Genomic DNA, 21631 nt, shown 5'->3' on the forward strand with positions numbered 1-21631 from the left:
AAAAATGTAATTAAGTAAAAGTATTGATTTTTAATTGTACTCAAGTAAAAATCCCCAATGATATTTTTTGATGATCTTGTGATTCAGTTGTTCTAATCTAAATTTACTCTGGCAGTAAGCGGGACAGAGGAACTGAGATGTTTTTCTTAAATCTAAACCAATCATATTGAGACTGATGATAATGAGTAATAGATCATGCCATGCTGACTATGAAGTGTACCTGAAAGCCTATAAAACCTGTTGTATTCCTTTGTTCGGAGAGAGATTCTCTGGAATGATGAGAACTCTCCCAGCCGTGATTAAAGCATATTCTGAGGCATAGACTGGAGTCTGTCTGGTTTTTAGGCTGCAGCAAACAACTAAGCACTAGAGAACTCTTTCCATACTATAGTGATAGTGTTTAGTGGTGAGGAGCACTAAAGAGCTTATTATCAGGTGATAGGCCCCCAAAACAGGCCGAGACGTCGGCCGACTCGAACAGGTACTGAAGTACGCTCAGTAAGTATAAATTGATTGGTTTTATGGTGTCAGGGACACCCAGGTTTATTTGTTTATGGTGTCAGGGACACCCAGGTTTAACTAAGTCAGGTGCGTAGGGAAAAATCTACCACACGTCATGTCAAAAGGGCCTCGGAAATTGTCTACCCTACCATTAATGAGGCAATAATCTCCACTCTTACGGTCTGATACTGCTGCTGTTCTGAAACGGTCATGAATACTTGTGAGAAAATCTCTGATTCTGTGATTCAGCACAATGGATAGCTCCCATCACTATAATTACTTTTCCAATAACTGTGTATACTACAAAAAATATAGCGCATTATGTATTCTTTAAGAATTTTAAGGACTGTTTACAAAGAACAAACCATCTGCAACTACAATACAACTATCGTTTAAAGTTTGGGGTTGGTAAGAGTTTTTAGAGGTTTTTGAAATTAGGTTCTTTTACTCACCAAGGCTGCATTTAATTGATCAAAAATACCATAAAAAAAAGAAATATTGCAAATGATTACAACTTAAAATAACTTTTCTATTTTAAGTTTTTAAAATGTAATTTATTCCTGGCAAAGCTGAATTTAAGTCAATACTCCAGTCTAACCTGATTCTTCAAAAATCATTCAAATATGCTGATTTGTTGCTCAAGGAACATTTCTTATTGTTGACAGTTGTGCTTTGATACTTTAAGGATTCTTTGATGGATGCAAAGTTAGAAAGAACAGTATTTATTTGAAATAAATATTTTGTAACATATACTGACACCAAACTTTTGAGCAGTAGTGTACAAATGTATTACAATTCAAAAACTTCAAGTTTTGAAACTACAAGAAAAGGTCTACTGAATTCAGCTAAGTGGTTACCTTACGGTAACCACTTACCACAAACGTGTATTGATCTCCATTCTGTTTGGCTAAGTTTGTATTCATTTTGTGTTAAGGTTAGTTGCTTGGCTGGCTGTTTCCATGACACACCATCAATCCCACTGTTTTGAGCCAAACTACATGCACACGACAAGCAGTTCACAATGATGTCTTTACTAATTTAATACATTTTCACACAACATTACTGTTATACAAGACCGGTCAACAGAAAAAAAAAGAAAAGAATATTAATAGCAATTTAAAAAAAAAAATTTTAAAAATGAAACAATACAAAACATTGAGTCCAGTCTTATTCTGGAAATAACAGTCCCATTTCTTTCCCTCCAGGTCAAGAATTAAGACGGGTCACTGGCAAGGTTAGTGGTCATTATTGGTTTCAGTTGGCGTGCTGTGCAGTTGAAAAACACAGTTTGAGAGTGTATGGGTAAGGCCCGCCTGAGGGAAAAAAAAGAAAGAATATTTAAGGAACATATTGTGACTTACTGTTTGAGCAAAACAGCTCAGAAATGACTCATGACAGTACAAAAATATGTAGTTGCCATGACCACAGTACAGTCACAGTGCAGTAGCGTTAAAGTTTGCTGGATGTCTATTTAAGACGAGTGCTTACTAGGGTTCTTCATCTGGTAGTGGTTCATCATGGCAAGAGCCTCCATAGCATCATTAACTGACTCCCACTCCAACAGACCAGATGAACTTCTCTCACCTGCAGTTCCACCAACACAAGAGCACACACACAAACAAGTGTATTTACACAGAACACTAATACACTTTACAACATAATTCACACACAATAAATTGACTGTTTATACAAACACATTTAACTAATTAGTAACTCACTCTTGCCAGTGAACAGCTTGACGCTGGCTGGGCTCTTTATTCCCAACTCATCACAAATCTGTAGATGAAAATCCAGAAAAGACCATTAAACTAAGCCCACACACACCCAGATCATTAAAAGCACAAAACATCTTTGTCCGAATGACTATTATGGCATCGAGTAAAATGGCTAACAAGAAAAAAAAAAAAAAAGTCAGAAATCATAGCAGGGAAGGACACAATGTTTTTGTTAAAAGATTAAAAGTGCACATATATATTTTTCTAACACACACACACACACACACACACACATACATACATACATACATACATACATATAAATAAAATACACATACACACAGTACAGTCCTAAAGTTTGGAACCACTAAGATTTTTAATGTTTTTAAAAGAAGTTTCGTCTGCTCACCAAGGCTACATTTATTTAATTAAAAATACAGTAAAAAACAGTAATATTGTGAAATATTATTACAATTTAAAATAACTGTGTACTATTTAAATATATTTGACAAAGTAATTTATTCCTGATGCAAAGCTGAATTTTCAGCATCGTTACTCCAGTCTTCAGTGTCACATGATCCTTCAGAAATCATTCTAATATGCTGATCTGCTGCTCAATAAACATTTATGATTATTTTCAATGTTGAAAACAGTTGTGTACTTTTTTTTTTTTTTTTTTCAGGATTCCTTGATGAATAGAAAGTTCAAAAGAACAGCATTTATCTGAAATACAAAGCTTCTGTAGCATTATACACTACCGTTCAAAAGTTTGGGGTCAGTAAGAATTTTTAGTTTTATTTTTTTGAAAAGAAATTAAAGAAATTAATACTTTTATTCAGCAAGGATGCATTAAATCAGTCAAAAGTGGCAGTAAATACATTTATAATGTTACAAAAGATTAGATTTCAGATAAACACTGTTCTTTTGAACTTTCTATTCATCAAATAATCCTGAAAAAAAATATTGTACACAAATATTTTGTACAATTGTACACATTAAATGTTTCTTGAGCAGCAGATCAGCATATTAGAATGATTTCTGAAGGATCATGTGACACTGAAGACTGGAGTAATGATGCTGAAAATTCAGCTTTGCCATCACAGGAATAAATTACTTTGTGAAATATATTCAAATAGAAAACAGTTATTTTAAATTGTAATAATATTTCACAATATTACTGTTTTTACTGTATTTTTAATTAAATAAATGTAGCCTTGGTGAGCAGACGAAACTTCTTTTAAAAACATTAAAAATCTTAGTGGTTCCAAACTTTTGGACTGTACTGTACAATATATATATATATATATATATATATATATATATATATATATATATATATATATATATATATATATATATATATATATATATATATCATTCAAAATAAACATGGCAACCTTAATGACATATATCTCTGACCTGACTGAAAACTTCAACAGTGCTGTCTGGTTGGCTGTTGAAGAAGTGCAGTACATTGCTGGGCTGCTGGATACGGTTCTTGGCTGCCTGCTCAGCAGTGGTGAAACGGTTGTTTCTGTTCCCATGGAAATCCTTAAAACTACAACTGCCATCTTCCAGCTGGTATGACTGACCCGGCATTATGGCCTGTTGTTTAGATACACTGCAGACCAATAGACAAAAAAACAGTACACACAGACAAATAAAGCATGCAGATTTAGTTTTACTTGTCTTGAACGGAGAAGATAACTTTAAGGTCTAGTCCTTTTATTAATTATTAAATGTAAAAGGATTTTTTTTTTTTTAAATAAAATGAACAAAAGGCAAAATGAATAATTGTGTAATAAAATAGATATATAATGGATGTGCATGCTCAAAAAGGCTTTCTACTGTACACACCAGACATTGAGTTTTTGTCCAAACAGCATGTTGTTGTTAAGGTGTGAAATGGCTCTATCCACAGCATAGCAGTCTCCCATCTCCACCATAGCAGCACCTGGTTTACTCTTCATAAACTTCACCTGAGCACACACACAAAAGGCATTTAATGGTGCAAAAAACTATTTCAAACAAATGCAGTTCTTGCAATAAATGCAGCCTTAGTGAGCATAAGAGACTTCACTCAAAAACACTTTAAATAAAAAATAAAAAAAAATAAAAAGAAAAAAAGAAGAAGACCAAGTATGCAGAATCCTCGCAACTTAAGGTTTGCTTGACAGAAATATAACCAAGTAATGGTTGAAAGCAATTAAGCCGCTGTTGAATCTACAAGTTCTTAATCTGAGGATCATGAGATCCACTCACCCTTTCCACATTGCCATAGAGACAGAATATATTAAACACTCTGTCCGCATTGATCTTGGTGGGCTCAAGACCGTACACCATGACCACAGGAGAGTCAGCATGAGCGCTGTAGTCTGGTGGAGGAGGTCCATGTCCATACTGTGCCCCACCATACCGGGGTCCGCCACGGCCACGCCCCATTGGGGGCCCCATGCGCCTGCCCTCGTAGTGAGCGGGTGGAGGAGGTGGTCCATAGGTGTCATCATAGTGACCGTAGCCACTCTGAGGACCAGCTATTTTTATATATATATAAAAAAAAAAAAAAAGTATTATTATTTACAACCCTCTACAATGCGAGTAAATCACTCGCATATACGACTAAATCTTCACTCTGGTTGACTAAATAATGCCTATTAGCCAATTCTTAGCCTCTAACACATACACAGGCAAGTAAAATCTAAGTATAAGTATAAGTGTGTATATATATATATATATATATATATATATATATATATATGAGAGAGAGAGAGAGAATTGAGAATGAAATATACAAAATAAGCACCTATAAGCGCTAAAGGGACTGCCTTTATTTGGGCAATTTGTTAATGTGAGTATCAAACTGACCATATTCTGGTGGATGATCCCCTAGCAGGGCTGGCTGCCTCTGTCGCTTGTTCGGGTTAGCATTGGGGTCTGAAAGAGAACAACAATACAACATCTCAACCACTGTGAACAAGATTGCAAACAAAAGAAATAGGAAGGGCTGTGCAATTCAGTGAGTGACATGCAGTGAAAGTTAGGTGTTAATACTACTAAATCACAATTACAGCAATTCTACAGGAAGCCATAATGGAGATTTTGAATGACGAGAAATCCAACTGTATTTACATGATCCAAGAAAATCTTTCATACACAACCAAACACACACCTTGCGAATTGTTCCAATTGCCATCTGCATCGGTATCTGCACAGACAGGTATACACACAAATCAGATTAAAATAAGTAATAAAAATAAATACAAGAACATGATTAAATAGTCAAACTTCAAAAACTAAATATGCATTTATTCATTTGACTTGGTTCAGACTGTTAAACCACAGGTCCCAGGAGAAGTTCAAAAGCACAGTATGTATTGATTATTTGAAGGTCTGTGCCAGAAAAAAAAGGTCTGAATGAAGAATAAGCACTTCAGACAAGTAGCCTGGTTCTAGATATGATCAAAACAAATGTTCTTCTCCAAATAAAATGACACCCAAATTACATCAATGTCAAAATACAAGAGTTCACAGAAAAGGAGAGCAGAGACTACTAAAACAATACATAGTGATATTTACCTACATTTTAGACAGGGATTTTAGTAAACACAGAAATAATTTTACTTAAATTTATAAAATACCAAAAACTTTAGAAAGTAAAAAGGTGGAGTCGAAGAGAACATTAAACTATTTGCAACCAATTTTACTTTCTTTATGTGGAAATAAATGTGCATTTGGAACATTTATAAAATGTGCACAAATAAATAATGGACAAAAAGCTAAGAAAAATACATTAAAAGTAAATGGGGGCAATTATGATTTCAAGTTGACTAGACAAACAAGGCTGCCAGTTGGCAAGTGGTAGGTCTTTTAGAGTTATAAGTCATGATGAAACTGAGGGATCTTTTCTTCTGTATTGTGACATCTAAATGAAACAGATAATCAGGGGAAAAAGTAGGACAGGTTCTTTAAAATCGACTGTAAGAAAGAGACTAAATGATTGGAGAGTCTGGCATACATCACTGGAAGATTGAATTATAACATTGATTTAAACTTACAAGGTCAAAAACAAACAACTAAACATAAACGGTCACCGTGATTTTGCCAAGAAAGATGTGTCAACATCTGTTGATCCTGAAACAACATTCCAGTCTGAAAATGTTGTCCTAACCCTACCCATAATTTATCCCTAAAATCAGGGAGGAAATAATAGGTCAAAAACACTGATGTAGAAGCACATAACCCTGGTAGTAAGCCTTAACTTGACAAACTGTAAAACTGGTCTCAAATCTGATTAGTTGACTGGACTGTTGATCCAGGAACATGTTGTACTTAGTGAAATCACGGTCACCAAACACACACCTATTAATTGTTCTCAAGATCAATAACATGCATTTACAAAGTTGAAAGAGTGAACGCATTTCATTTTGTTATTTTCTGATTTAAAAACGCTTGCTCAGGACTATCAGGAGTATTCACTTCCACAGGAAATGTTAACTGCTAAAGACATCATTATGAATATCAGTCACTTATGCGACATCAACCAGACTCAAACTCTCTCAAAATAATAAGTTAGAGCTGCATATGTCCACCACCAGGGAAGAAAAAAAAAAAAAAAAAAAAAAAAAGAGGTTTCAAGGGTCTTCCCTCCATGCGAAAAATGCCGTAAAATATCTTACCAACAAAGTTCTAGCTAATCCAGCCAGGATGACGAGTTTGAAAGAGCAGTGTGCTATATGCTCATTTCAAAATAAACAAATAAATAAATGCAGCAGGCACCATGGTGGAAGTGTGATATTCTTTACCAGTCGCCCTTTTCCTGATGATTTCCTTTTCATTTAGTTCTTTAGGATATTCCTCCCAGTCCACTGCATGTGCTTTTGGTGCATTCCAGGCACATAGGTGCTTACCGTAGTAGCAAACGTGGATAGCAGACAGCAGACGGTGTCGAGTTTAGAAGAGACGCCACACCAGCAGTCAGACTTATCCACACCTGCGTCACACAGGGGGCGTAACACAGGGATCAGAACACGGTCAGCCGTGCCCAATGAATAAAACAGATTTAACACAGAGAGGAAGAGGAGGAGGAGGAGGGATGAAGAAATGAGAGAGAGAAAGCACTTCAGTCCACAAAGAGACAGGGCTTGGGGAGGGAGAGCTGAGGATCTGTCTGTATGATCGGTGGGCAGCTGCGGTCCTTCCCGCGTGTTATGGCGGTGTTTTGTCGCAATTGTCACCCATAGTGTCTTGTCTGGTGCATTTCACTATTGTTAGCAAGATGGCGAAGGATGTGTTTGCAACAATCTCACGTTGATGTCAGAGCATGCGGCCTGCGATCATATGGTTTTTGGATGTGTCACGGTGTAAAGTCGATGTCATCTGTTCGTTATGTATAGACAAATGTCTGTTCTTGGCCGGGTGAGTAGTGACGATCTCAACTTGTCGTGCTGCGCGCAATGAGACCACCGCCGCGGTGTTGGAGCACTCTTGACTTGTGTCATGATGGTAATGTCAACTTGCCGTGTTGTCATGACGATCTCTGCATAAATCTCAAACGATTTGTTTGATGGTGTGTTGTCATGGCAATGTCAGCTTGGCATGTTGTCATGGCGATCTCTGACCAAACCCAAATGTTGTAGCAATCCTGATCTTGTGTGTTGTCACTGTTATGTCAGTGCGGCATGTTCGCATGATGTTCTCAGGAAAGAGGAGAGAAGCGAGAGCAAAAGTAGCCCAAACACCCAAGAAACATGACGACATAAGGCAGGGAACGAGAAGAAAATATCTGTGTAATTCTTCTGTCATTCTGTGTATCTGTACCACTTCCCTTCATGTGTCTGCTGCTTGATCAGTCGCTTGGTCGGTGTTGATGTGTGAAAGTCTTCGGTGATGGGCTGTAATGTGTTATCCAAAGAGATTAGACTCATGTCCCTAAAATGTGTCGTTAATTCAGAGAGATGTCCGTCACCTTTGTAGAGAATGGAGTGGAAGGATATCTTGAGTGTTTTCTATCCGTGTGACTTCGATATGAGTGAAATTGCCGTCTTTGAAGTGTTTAAAGTTGCCGTGAGTTCCGTTTTGCTGTCCCATGTGGCCTGCTGAAGTACTGCGAGTGTGTCTTGCAGAGAAACTTAAAACTGAATGTTTTGTTGGATGTAAAATGTGTTCAGCAGCTAGTTCAAGCACAGGAGCTTAATGTATCACATCTCAGGAGTAAAAATGCTCAGCAAGTTTACCCTGTGAGATGTGATACATAGACATTTTGCTAATAGAGCAAATACATAAACTCTGGCAAAAGACAAACAAGCTCAGCCTTGAAAAAAAAAATATATATATTCTGAATGCAAAATCTACCATGAAGTAGCTACTCAATCTGGGTAAAGTTGGTTCCTGAATGATCCGTTAAATTTTGCCTAACCCATTGTGAATCCTATTATATATAGCCTGGCTTTACAGCTTTGTTCAGTGAAATTCTGCTCTTGGAGGGCCAACCTTCTGCAAAGTTTAGCTTCAACTTTCCCCAACACACTTGCCAGGAAATTTCTAACGATCCTGAAGACCTTGATCAGCTTGTTCAGGTGTGTTTAACTGGGGTTGGTGCTAAACTCTGCAGGACAATGGCCCTCCAGGAGCAGGACTGGATACCCCCTTCTCTATTGCAAAGAAAAAAAATCAAATCTCCATCATGTAATATTTGCTAGATGCAGTGTCATGCTTAGTGAGTACAGGTGAAATTAGTGCCTACTTCTCAGGTTGTGTGTATATGAGAAACACTTGTGATTTAACACGAGACAGGTGACGTGCAACAGACCAGTGTACGTCAATATGAGCTAAGAAGCATGTGTGCTTCTGCCGTCAGTATGACAATCATGCCCTAAAAGGCGCATGTTCTTTTTGCGTATGTGCAAGAATGCATGTCCATGTAAGAATGTCTATTTGCAACTACAACGGTGTAAATACTTTGTATTATAATCCAAAGAGAAGGAATGCAAGAATGAAGCAGCATCACTGAAGTGACGTACTTGGGGAAAAAAGACCTACTATTCAAGTTACTTCAAACTTCCCAAGGGCGTCACTTGAGGAGGCCTGTCCACACACCCATCCCCATAAAACATAAGGAGCAGCACAGAGAGAGTGCGTGAGCTGTACAGTACCTTGGCCACTCAGATTGGGGTTGGTATAGTCCCATGTATCCTGATCGTTTTTGAAGACGTTGAGACGGGTTGGCTGTTCAATAATAAGTGAGATTTCATTAGAAATTAGTTTTTACAGCAATATCTCATGTAGGTTTTTTCCAGTTGTTTTATATAATGACCAATAGGAGGTGCTCAAGGCTTATTTTTTTGTTGTTGTTTGTTTTCCCTGAAGACATAAGTGATACAAGTTTCCTTGCATTTTACTGTGAAATGAACGTTCTGTGTCTTTAAGTCCAAAAAAGTCATGACTTTTCACTTTACACTTACCATTGACTACACATAAGTCTCAGACATGCTTTTGTCATGCGTTCAATGTTGAGTCCCCTGGACTATACTTTTTAATGAAGAAAAAAAAAAAATGTAAATAAACGCACCTTTAACAGAATATCAAAGGATTAGTTCACCCAAAAATGAAATTTCTATCATTAATTACTGACTCTTATGTCGTTCCAAACTTGTAAGACCTTCGTTCATCTTCGGAACACAAATTTTACAGATAATAATAATCCGTGAGTTTTTGTTACACATGTGATGCCACAGTGTAGCGTTTCCGTGTTTACATCCGAATGCCGGCTCATTATTGGTTGGCTTATGTGTTAATAAATCATATAAAGCGATCAAGTCTCTTCAGAAAATTTGGACTAAACCACTTAATTCATATGGATTAGTTTTACAATCTCTTTATACATTTTTTGAAGCATCAAAGTGGTAGTTGCATAGCTGTCTATGGAGGGCTCTGATTTCATCAAAAAGACCTTAATTTGTGTTCCGAAGATGAACGAAAGTCTTACTGGTTTGGAACGACATGAGGGTGAGTGAATAATGACAGAATTTTCATTTTTGGTGAACTATCCCTTTAATTTGCCATATTGACTCCAGGCCTGCAGAGAGTGCTGTACAGCACAAACATTTTAATACATTACAGTTTGATGTCATTTTATGGGGAACTAACCTTGGCATACTCAATTTTAAGGGTGCAGCAGCCCGAATAGATGTCAGCTCCATTGAGAGAGGCTTTGGCTCTCTGTGCACTCTGGACAGAGTCAAATGTGACCAAGAATCAAGGAGAACAATTTTCCTATTGTAAAGCCCCATACACTAATCATAAAACACATTAGTGAAGGTTAAAGGATATTCGACCATGGCTTGAACTCCATTTTTCCTGAAGATCACAATCCTTTGCACGGGTCCGCAGTTATTACAAATGGTGTACAGAACATCCTATGGACAAGAAATGAAAATGTATAAACAGAGGTGGGGGAGGGGGACTAGCAGTAGTAGACAGTAGAGTCTACTCAGCGACACCATCATAATTCATGACAACATGATCAATATCTAACCAACTTACCGTGGTAATGGGGTAGATGGGGTTCATGATGGTGAGGAGCAGTACATTGTTGACACTCCGTGTATCATCAGAGTCGCTGGGCCGAGAGATTTTCTGACTGGTAGAGTAATTGATGTAAGACGGCCGGCCAGCGATGTAGATTTGATTATTGTTAGCATATGTTACTGCATTACTGGAGCCGCTCATGTCCTCAAACTCCACCAGTGCCTGACGCTTCTTTGGCATCAACACAACATAACTGAAAGACAGACACACACACACACACACACACACACACACTCTCATTAACAACTTTGAATTCCTCAAACAGTTCTGCCGAAATGGTGCAAAACACAAATCAATGAATAGAAAAAAAAAATAACCCCCCACCCTTATCTTGAATGATGGGTTGCATCATGGGATTAGAACATTTTTAGTGTACTATTATTGGTTAAACAAGTTAGTTTTCCTTTAATACCAATGAAGACATTAGTCCGGTTTATTTTTTATTTAGTCAGATATTAAAATTTGTTTAATTTAAAGCAGTGGTTTTCAAGTTCACCCAAAAATGAAAATTTGATGTTTATCTGCTTACCCCCAGAGCATCCAAGATGTAGGTGACTTTGTTTCTTCAGTAGAACACAAATGATGATTTTTAACTCCAACCGTTGCCGTCTGTCAGTCGTATAATGCATGTCTATGGCAACACAATCTATAAGAGTCAAATAAACAAGCACAGACAAATCCAAATCAAACCCTGCGGCTCGTGACGACACATTGATGTCCAAAGACACAAAAGGATCGGTTTGTGCGAGAAACCATCAATGCGTCGTCACAAGCCGTAGGGTTTAATTTGGATTTGTCTGTGCGTGTTTTTTTGACTCTTATAGATGGAGTTACCATTTCAATGCATCATACGACTGACAGACGGCAACGGTTGGAGTTAAAAATCATCATTTGTGTTCTACTGAAGAAACAAAGTCAGCTACATCTTGGATGCTCTGGGGGTAAGCAGATAAACATCAAATTTTCATTTTTGGGTGAACTTTCCCTTTAAAGGGGGGCACATGATGACTTAAAACAATTTAACATATATAAGTTTTAAAACTTAATTAAAATGCTAAAAAAAAAAAAAAAAAAAAAAAAAAAAAAAAGATGTAAACTTAAGTCATTTCTTTTCCACCCTCATTTTTTATTTTTATTGAAAAACATATAGGCCCGGTTTCACAGACTGGGCTTAGTCTAAACCAGGATTAGGCCTTAGTTCAATTAGGGCATTGAAGTTGATTTTATAAATGTACACTAGAAAAAAACATTACTGATGTGCATCTTGAGACAAAACAATGGCTCTGACATATTTTAAGATATGTTAGTGCAAGTTGCTTTCAGTTAAAACAGCTCAAACATGCATTTTAGCCTTGTCTGTGAAACCGGGGGATAGAATCAAAATCTTGAGTCTTAATTCAGATTTTTTAATTAATATATAAACACTCCCAGTCTGAAAACACAAGCAGTGCAGTCATAATTACATCAGAAATAAAAGAGAAAATATTGGGGCCATAGAATATTGTGTTGGACAATGGAAGGGTCTTTGAGTCAAACAGATTGAGAGCCAATGGTTTAAAGGAACTTTTGTTATCAGTGTTCGAAATTAATCCAAAATACACCCTTTTAAAACTTATGTATGTCACCAAAGTAAGGTCTCGAATGAGAACAGCCAGGGCTGAGGATACCATTTGGGACAGGGACAATTCTTATCCACCATGAACGTTACCTTATAGTGCCAAACTCTTGTAGCGCCTCCACCAGGTCAGCCTCGGTAATGCCGTCAATAAGCCCCCTTACATGCACCACAAGTGAGGGCAAGGTCTTGTGCGGGTCACTGTAACCCTCCTGCACATACAAAGGAAAGAGCAAAAGGTTAAATCAACCAATAGTATAAAACTAGAATCCTTGTGAATGCTTAAAACAAATATACAAAAAAATCATTTTCTTCACTACGTTAGCCGTTATATAAAAATCAGTGCTGTAAGACTGTAGTAAATAAAGGTTCAATCTGGTCAAATGGATCTGATTAACGTTAGCAGCATCACATTCAGAGTGCAGATATCGTGATGAAACTAATCTTGCCAGGTTTAGTGTTTCGCACGAAACCTGAAAAACTGTTCTGCTTTTGAGTTGAGTTTTCTCGAGCACTTTACGACAGTTTCCATTTAACAGTTAGTCTGTAAGCAGCAGTATGAATGGTTTACATTAGAGGCTGATCCGACTGACCAGAACAATGAATGAGCATTGAGTAAAGCACTCCTAGCCGAACCACTGGGACCAATTAGACGTATTAGATGATGTATATTATTTATATCACCTAATAGGTAATACTTATATCCTCCACAGTCGCATTATTATTTATCATAACGGAACAGACTAAGTGGAACGTTAGCTACAAGTTAGCCTTATAGCATCACGTACTAAATTGAGAAAAATGCGTTTTAAGAAAAAAACGAATATCTAGCACAACAAGCATAAACCATGCAATAACATGAATGAAATTAAAGTACCGTGGCCATTCCGTCGCTGTCTGTTTTCTGTCTTTTTGTTGCTCTGCCTCCGTCGCCGTAATAATGGCCTGCCGCAGCAGCCATGTTGTCTCAAATGAAATGCTATAAAATGGAACACACTACTGCTGTAGCTACGGCAACCCGCAGGAGGAGATGGAAACGCGAGAGGAAAACGAATTTTGGGATGGCTGCGCTTCAACACCTATTAAGCTCCCTACATAGACAGCATTTTAAGGCTGCGTAGTCGCGTTCGAATGCATCTGGTGCACCAAAATGCCGTTTAATGTGTTAACAACGAGAGGTTTTTAATGTGTCCTGATCACACATATGTAGTCTTTAAAAGGGTTAGTTCACCCAAAATTTAAAATTTTATTTACTCACTCTCTAGTTCCAACCCCAAATTCAATGGAGGGACAGAAAGCTCTCAAAATGCATTAAAAAGATCTTCATTTGTGTTCCGAAGATGAACGAATGTCTTACATGTTTTAAAAGACTTGAGGGTGAGTAAATGACATTTTCATTTTTTGATTAACTATCCCTTTAAAAAAAAAAACATGGTTTTGAGGCAGCCAATGCTTAAAACTAAAGGACACTTAACTACAAAAATATTTGGTTTGTGCGAACTTGCCATATTTCCATTCAACTTTAAAAGTTTTGATTTAGCAGTTAGCTTGCCTAGAATACCATTCTTTATATTTTTATTCCCCCCATAACAGAAGAGTGTACTACAATTCTACATAAAAAGGCTTAATAATTTGATATAAACTGCCCACTCAAGAATGGCTGGTCAAGCACAGCTTTATGTTCAAGCACTGGCCGCGCGCACACACACACACACACACACACACACACACACACACACACACACCCACCCTCAAAGAGATGTATTTCTTTCAAGACATGACTAAAAGCAGCACACAAAAACTATTAGATAAAAGGCGCAGTTTTTTTTTTTAAAGAATATATTTTCATATTTCAATTCAATTTTATTTTGCAGTATTGATATCACTATATAATTATTTGTGCTCAAAATAAGGCAGTTACAAAAATGCCAAAATTATAACAATTCTGAAACCACAGCAAAAATACTGGGCTAAAGTAAAGAGACCTCAAACAATTACTGAAGTAAACAAGTTAAAAAACAAAAGCAACTTACAAACAATAAGACAAATGAATACAAACGGTTAAGGTTGAAAATGTGCCATTTTTCCATTTAAAATAGTATACCACAATCCCTTGTTAAAATGAATAAAGAAACCTCAGGTCAGCAAAACTATGCACTGAAACAGTTGGGTTTGTAAAGCTTTACTTTATTAAAAAGATTGTTGCCATTTTCAATGCAAAAAAACCCTTCTACAAACAAACAAATCACAGCGTACTCTTCAATTCATATAATACACTGACTAAGTCACAACATAGCTCATTCACCACCTTACCCACAAATCACTGACCACAGGACACTGGCTCAACACTGAAATTAAAACAATGGAGCTCTTAAAAAAAAAAAAAATTTAGAAGTAAAGGGGAATATGTAAAAGGGAAGGAAAAAAAAAAATTCATGAGCTGCTTGAGATGAGAGTGACGTTTTTACAATGTGGAGAAGCTTCTCACTGAATTGTGGGGAGGGGAGGGAGAAGAAAAAAAAAAAAAAAAAAAAAAAAAAAATAAGCTTTGTAGCTAGCTACAGTAGAACCAGTATTGAAATCATGGGGAAGATAAAATGTATTTTAGCCCTGAGGCAAAGGTGGGGAATAGGGTGAAGCATCAGTATTCAGATCAGTCAGCATCCGGTGTTGGACTTCTCCTTGGGCTGGCAGACCTGGAATGACTAACATACACACAGCATCAGTATCCACACATTTTCGACCTTGAATGACAACTGAAATATGCTAATGTCTAAATTTGCATTTACCCATCTTTCTTGTGACTGACCGAACGAGACCGAGAGCGAGATCTGGACACACTTCGTTCCCTCTGTCTGGAACCAGACCGTGAACGGGAGCGCGAGCGACTTTAAAAACAAACAAGATTTAAACTGATTGCATCTAAAACACTTGTACATCTCATTTTATAAATGTGAAACTGAAGTAACAAATTAGCACGAGTAAATTGTGTACGCAGTACCTGTCTCTACGGACAGGCGTTCTGGATCTGGACCTCCGGACAGGGCTTTTTGACCTGCGTACAGGTGAACGTGAGCGGCGCACAGGGGTTCTGGATCTGGAGCGGGCCGGGGAGCCTGACCTAAAACACAGAGGTGAGGTTTATTTATAAAAAATAAAAAAAAAAGCCCTGAGATCAATGACAAAATTGGGAAAGTCAAAAGATCCCATAGAAAGAGTGCTTCTAAAACAGTGCTGTGGCAAACCAATGTATTAAATAGATTATTGCAACTAGAGTTGGTAGAAACAGTAGTAAACAGATAAAGCTCACCTGCTTCTGCGTTTTGAGTATGAAGGTGAACGGTATTTCCTGAGAAGGGGGCGGGGGGAGAGAGCATGAAATCAGACTGATGCATCTAGACTGTAAAACTTTAAGCACAACTGGAGCAGTGTGAGGACTTACCTTTCATTACTACGGCTACGAGAACGGTAGCGCCGTCCACGAGATCTGGACCGAGAGCGAGATGTTGATCTAAAAGAAAAACAAAATGAAAGCCTTAACACAACAATGTCAGGTAGCAAGGCTATAAAAATAAAAGACTGATTCATGTACCTGCTGCGTCGGCTTCGCCTCTTGCTGAAACGATAACAGTCATAGGCATAATGACCACTCTCCCCACACTGGTAACAGCGATCGTTGGGGTCAAATTGCCTGCGGCTGGGACGGCCATAACGGGACTTTCTGGACATACCAGTAGACAGCTCAACTCTGACACGGGCTCCACAAAGCACCCTGGGATATTATAGATCAGAAGGTTATTTGTTTCCCTATGCCAAACAAAGGTGCGCATGTATGTGTGATCCAGCTGTTGAAGCATCCCAGACTGCCCCCATGTTAGCCCGCCCCCCCCACACACACACACACTTTTTTTTTTCTTTTTTTCAGAGCAACACATTTCACCTAGATGCAGGTAAAGTTCAGACAAATTAAAAACAAACTGAACTCAAAAACAGACTACAATTGACCTGCATCCAGGAAAATGCCACAAAAGTTGGGGCCTTTGTGAGCGGAAAGAGAACAGTGAAACCGCCGACACTCACCCCTGCGGGTCTGAGCTCCCTGAAGAGGTCAGGGGGTTAAATGTGCTGCAGTAGCATCATGGCAAATGTAGGCAGGTAGAACTCAAGTTGACTCACTTTCCATCCATCCCCTTTACGGCATCCTCTGCATCTCTGGCATCCTCATACTCTACGAAGGCGAAACCTGGAGGGTTCCGGGCGACCCATACGCTCCGTAACGGTCCGTAGTAACTGAAGGCTCGTTCCAGCTCACCTTTGGCTGCACCATTGCCAAGGTCACCGACATAGACCTTACAGTCGGTGGCGCGAGAGGAACTTCGGGATGAGTAAGACATCTTGCACCTGTAGTATGGACAAAAGTAAAGAAATTAATTGATGCCTAATTGAGTCAGAGGAAAAATTTTTGCAGACCTTAATTTTAAACCGGCTAATGTTTGAAGCACAATACAAGTAATTGATGTACATTTTACTTTCAAAAGAGAGAAAAAAGAAAAAAAGAAATCAGGTTTTTGACCAGGGGCTCATGGACCATTGGGGGTTTCTTAAAGTACTCCACCACATTAACTACTAAATATTGAACCCAATCTGTTAAAAGGGACAGTACACCAATAATGATAATAATAATAAAAAATAAAAACTTACCTTCATACAGTTCCAAATCTGTATAATCTTTTGTGTTCTGCAGAAGAATATATCTAATGTTTTTTTCCCCCAAAACAATGAAGGTAAATGGTCAGCGAAACAAAGTCATACAGGTTTGGAACAACATGAGGGTGAGTAAATGACAATTTTCATTTTTGGGTGAATTTTCCCATTAAGCATTAAATAATGCACTAATACAGTAGCAGTGTGCCTAGGATTGCTGTAAAGTGTTAAAGAACATTTAGTTTTATACAATAAATCTGTGGTTCTGTAAAGGTTGAAAACCCCTTTCCTTATAAAATGCAATTTCTAGTATACATTCATCAACCGGGTGCGCATGCAAGTACGTTGGTCTAGATAGAATATAGTTCAGCCCAGCATTTGCTAAAAACATCGCAACTCGCGGTCAGCTGTTCCCGTATCACGTGGATGTATCTAAATAGGTTAAGGCTAAAGACGTGAGTGCTTTTGTTACAGCTTTGTTGCTACACAGTGTAAACTTATGCGTTCTCTCAAGCATTATGTTTTGGTTTCGATTTGATCCGTGTGTAACGTTAACACCAGTCACTCCAACTAACGAACTACGGCCATGACGGACCGCTCAATCATGTTTATCAACATGCTACTGAAATTAACCAGACTCAAACAACCAAAACCAGAGCAGACAACATGATAAGGTTTTATAAGCACGACATAAGTGAAAATGTAACAAGTGGTTTGATTGCTAGCCAATAAACAAGATTAACGCCATTATTAAGTGCGCCAGAAACGCAGGCCGCTCTTTGTTTGGCACGTTCCTGAATCAAACGATACACCTACCGAAACACAAAGATCCGTCAGCGGGCACCACCATTAAAAACACGAGCTCTCGTATAAGATTTAGAATTGCATGTGAAGAGAAAAGCGTTTGAAATAATACTAAATAAACAACACTATCTGCTGCACGCGGACTTACTGTGTGACTCGCCGTCCTCGATTCCGTGAGGGCGCGTGGACGCTTCTTCTTCCGGTTGATTAAAGGTGCTTCAACCAAACCTTGACCAACAGGGGAAAACAGCTAATGAATACTAGTAGATACAAATCTAATTCATCTAACCGAATAAACAACGTATGCATGAATCCCAAAATAGAGCGCTCACCAATTCTCTTATCTCATGCTCCTCACGCTCGTGGCCCGGAAGCGTCACCCGTCACCGACTACGCGAGCTCGTCCTTCACTTCCCAGAAGAGGCGGTGTCTTTAATGCTTACACATGATTGGCTCTCACTGATGTAACTCAAACTAAAGGCGCGTTTTCTACTGGGTTTTACTGGCTGTGAGTTTCATTCATTCCAGTAGTTTGAATCTTTTGAATCTGTTCACTAAAACGATTCATTCATTAATTCAAGCGACCCTTTCTGCTTCAGTTATATATCATTGAATCTGTCACTCAACCGATTCGTTAAGAACACCGAATAGTTTATGGAACTAACTAATTATTTATAAACAAATCTACCAAGTGGAGGAATTGGGTCGTTAGGGTTGCTAACTTTAGCAAAGGAATATAAGGGACACTCAAAATAGTTAAAAAAAATACTCAACAGTTAAAAAAAAACTGCATACAGTACCACAAGATAATGGTTATTATAACCACCCAGAGCCATTGAAAAACAATTTTATTTAATGGCTCTGTGACCACCTATATCGGATTGCTCATGACGTCAAAAACATTGAAGCCACGGCACCGCCATATTGGTATGGTATCCAGTTTTCAAAATGATTCTTTTTCAAGGATTCAAGGATTTTTAGTGCCATTCCATACACAAGTAGCTACACGAAGGAAAGAAATTAACTAAGTACTGAGGTCCCGGTCAAAACAACAAGATAAAACATTAACCAATAAAAACATTAAAATCTAAGGCGTGTATACTATTATGGGTGTATATTGTTATTATTATACTATTATACCTATGGGGCACGTTGTCACATTTCACTTCCCTTCTTTCAGGGTAGATAAAGAAAAAAGTATACACTGTCATAATGAAACAAAGCCACGTACCAGACATGTGTGAAATTAATGTGGAACAAAAGAAACTCTCTGAACCCTAAGCAGATTTACTCAAACTGAGAAAAAGTTTGTGCCCTGCTCTCCACTATGAAGTAATCAAATGTAAAATAACACTGGATAGTCTTCATTGTAAAAACTAAATACAGATGAATCAATTAAAGTTACAAAAGTTAATCAGTCAAAGAGCAGCAAGTGTTTTTCTCTTTGTCTTTTGTTGCTTGTTGCACGTTTATTAAGCTGCTTACACTTTAAGACCTGATGCACATCCAGTTTGCTTTTTTTCCGGAACTGTTTACGTTCACTTACGACGATTGTGCTTGTGTGAATCCTCAGCAAGACTGACATTGTGACATTATTTCTCTGTGTATTTGACCGTTTAAGCTCGTTTAGCACTTGCAAACTGTATGAGAGGCGGCTTTATTTGTATGCTTTGGATGTGAGCATGGGAATAAAAATTATGTGAAACCCCTGCAATCCTGCGCTGAAATTCAGACCAACCTTTCTTATGATTTGCCTTTTTACTATCCATTTGTGTGTGTTCTTTGTTATTATTAGAGACATCAGAGATTGGTGGTATAATGCTTTATACACATTTTAGCAATTTAAAAATGTTTGAAGGATTTTTACACGGCACCCCTGCTCTCACCAGACGGCACCCCGGTTGGGAATTGCTGGCTTAAGAAAGAAGTGCCAAAATTTTAGTTCTGCTTTACATGGCTCATTTAGTGTGACTAGATCATTTAAGACAGGGACAGAGGGTGCTAGAGAGAGGAGGTGGTTTAGATGTCTGAGGAAAGAGAGGAGGTTGCATTTGAAAATTTGTGTAGAGGTAATATTTTGGATCATGTCATCATGTTTTGGATATGTTCATTTATGACATCTGTTCACTTTGTTCTAGTTTCCCACTACTCATCAGTCACCATGGACACTAACACTAATCACCACTGTTCATCACAATCAATCATCTGTTTGACTTTTAGTTAATCATCAGTGTATTTAACTGAATCTCGATTTGACTGAATTGAGATTTATTCCGAGGAACTCAAGGGAGGTGGCAGCTCCCTCAGTATTCTTTGAGGTGATTGGGATACCTAAATCCGGAATTTTTTTTTTGAATGGTGGTGATTTAGGCAGCTGGGGGATTTTTTTTTTGGTGAGACTGTAAGGAAATCATTCAGTAAATGAATGAGGTAAGGGATACCGTGATTGTTTGCGAGGATCCAGCACAGGGCTTCAGATAGTATGTCAAAGATTTTTGGTCTGCTTTTACACCCGAAGGTCAGATGGACGGCAAAATAATATTTGTCTCGCCAGCACACTCCAAAGAGATGCCAGAAGTCGGGGTTTATTGGCATAACTTTGAAGGCTTATGTACTGTCAAGTTTGGCTAACCATGCTCCATCACCAACTGATTTAATTAGCTGAATTGCCTGGTCTGTGTCATGAAAGTACAAAGAGAACTCGGACAGAGGGATTAGGGTATTAATGCTTGGAACGAAGGAGTCATGGGGAGTGGAGAGACTGATAATAATTTCCTTTTTTCCTGAAAACCTTGGTTGCTATTCCAATGGGATTGATGCAGTAGACGTCAAATGGGGGGGAATCGAATGGGCCGAATCTACGGTGTCCAGATCTGTCAGGGCAGATTGTGAATTATAACAAACTAAAGTCCATCTGGTATAGACTTTCTAACCTGGGATCGAAACCTTGTTGTAAGAAAGAAGGTAGTGAGTAAATTGCTTGTCAGGGTGGTTTTTAGCTCATGTGCTAAGAGAGAGAAATTAACAGGAGAAGAGAGGTTTTTTTTTAAGGTCGTTATTGTTTTTTGCTAAAGAGTTGTACACGGGACAGATGGGGAAGGTGTGTGCACCGCTGCAAAAATTACAAACGCAATCTTTGTCTGAAACAATAAAAATCGCTGAAATTGTTAAAGACTTGGCGATTTGAACTGGATGAAGAATGTCTGTTTTGGTTTCCAGAAAGAGAGTGGTCGAGCCCAGACTGTGACACATATGAGGTGGATTTGACATCGACGGAGGTTGGCTGAGGGTTTGGGGGTTTTTTGGATTTGAGGGCAAACGTGGGACTGATAATTGAGGGACATAAAATATTGTGGCAGCCCAGGTTAAATAATTTCTTATTGTATTCTTATTATCTACAATAATTTCTTATTTCTTGGGCTTCACTTTTTGACTTTCTTTGTGTCTTGGGATTTTTCCATTGTGCACATCATACCTACTTAGACAAAACAAGAAGTAGTAGTCCTTGGACACACTGACACTCACACGCAACCAGAAGTTGAAGACACACACACATTTACGCACATTCATTTCTTATTTGTTGTTATTGTATTTCTTGAAATGCCATAAATTGTAAGGTTTGATTCTTAAGTCATATGATTGGATGATCAGCCATCATGGAGATTGTTGTTTGACCTATGTCTATAAATATGACCGTTCTTCCTGA

The 21631-nt window shown here is 38.1% G+C and overlaps 2 protein-coding genes across 3 annotated transcripts; both read right to left on the reverse strand.

The window, feature by feature from the left end:
* Positions 1–1516: 1516 nt before the first annotated feature.
* On the reverse strand, positions 1517–13451 carry hnrnpl (heterogeneous nuclear ribonucleoprotein L). Of its 2 annotated transcripts, none has more exons than XM_048186973.1 (14): positions 13295–13451; positions 12511–12629; positions 10758–10995; positions 10545–10630; positions 10362–10458; positions 9368–9440; positions 5386–5421; positions 5082–5150; positions 4479–4750; positions 4074–4195; positions 3636–3837; positions 2220–2277; positions 1990–2085; positions 1517–1814 (listed from the first exon to the last, which is right to left on the reverse strand). In XM_048186973.1, the coding sequence occupies exons 1-14, from the start codon at positions 13376–13378 to the stop codon at positions 1756–1758; spliced, it is 1611 nt and encodes a 536-aa protein (XP_048042930.1). In that variant the 5' UTR covers positions 13379–13451; the 3' UTR covers positions 1517–1755. The 2 variants fall into 2 exon arrangements, with proteins under 2 accessions (XP_048042930.1, XP_048042929.1); XM_048186972.1 differs by having other exon boundaries at positions 1990–2097.
* Positions 13452–14583: 1132 nt separating this feature from the next.
* On the reverse strand, positions 14584–18398 carry srsf7a (serine and arginine rich splicing factor 7a). Its single transcript, XM_048186974.1, has 9 exons — positions 18258–18398; positions 18074–18153; positions 16594–16818; positions 16010–16189; positions 15860–15928; positions 15728–15766; positions 15419–15538; positions 15207–15305; positions 14584–15122 (listed from the first exon to the last, which is right to left on the reverse strand). Exons 3-9 carry the CDS (start codon positions 16809–16811, stop codon positions 15071–15073), a joined length of 777 nt encoding a protein of 258 aa, XP_048042931.1. The 5' UTR covers positions 16812–16818; positions 18074–18153; positions 18258–18398; the 3' UTR covers positions 14584–15070.
* Between the last annotated feature and the right edge of the window lie 3233 nt (positions 18399–21631).

Source organism: Megalobrama amblycephala, linkage group LG4 (genome assembly GCF_018812025.1).
Source record: "Megalobrama amblycephala isolate DHTTF-2021 linkage group LG4, ASM1881202v1, whole genome shotgun sequence".
NCBI classification, from domain to species: domain Eukaryota; kingdom Metazoa; phylum Chordata; class Actinopteri; order Cypriniformes; family Xenocyprididae; genus Megalobrama; species Megalobrama amblycephala.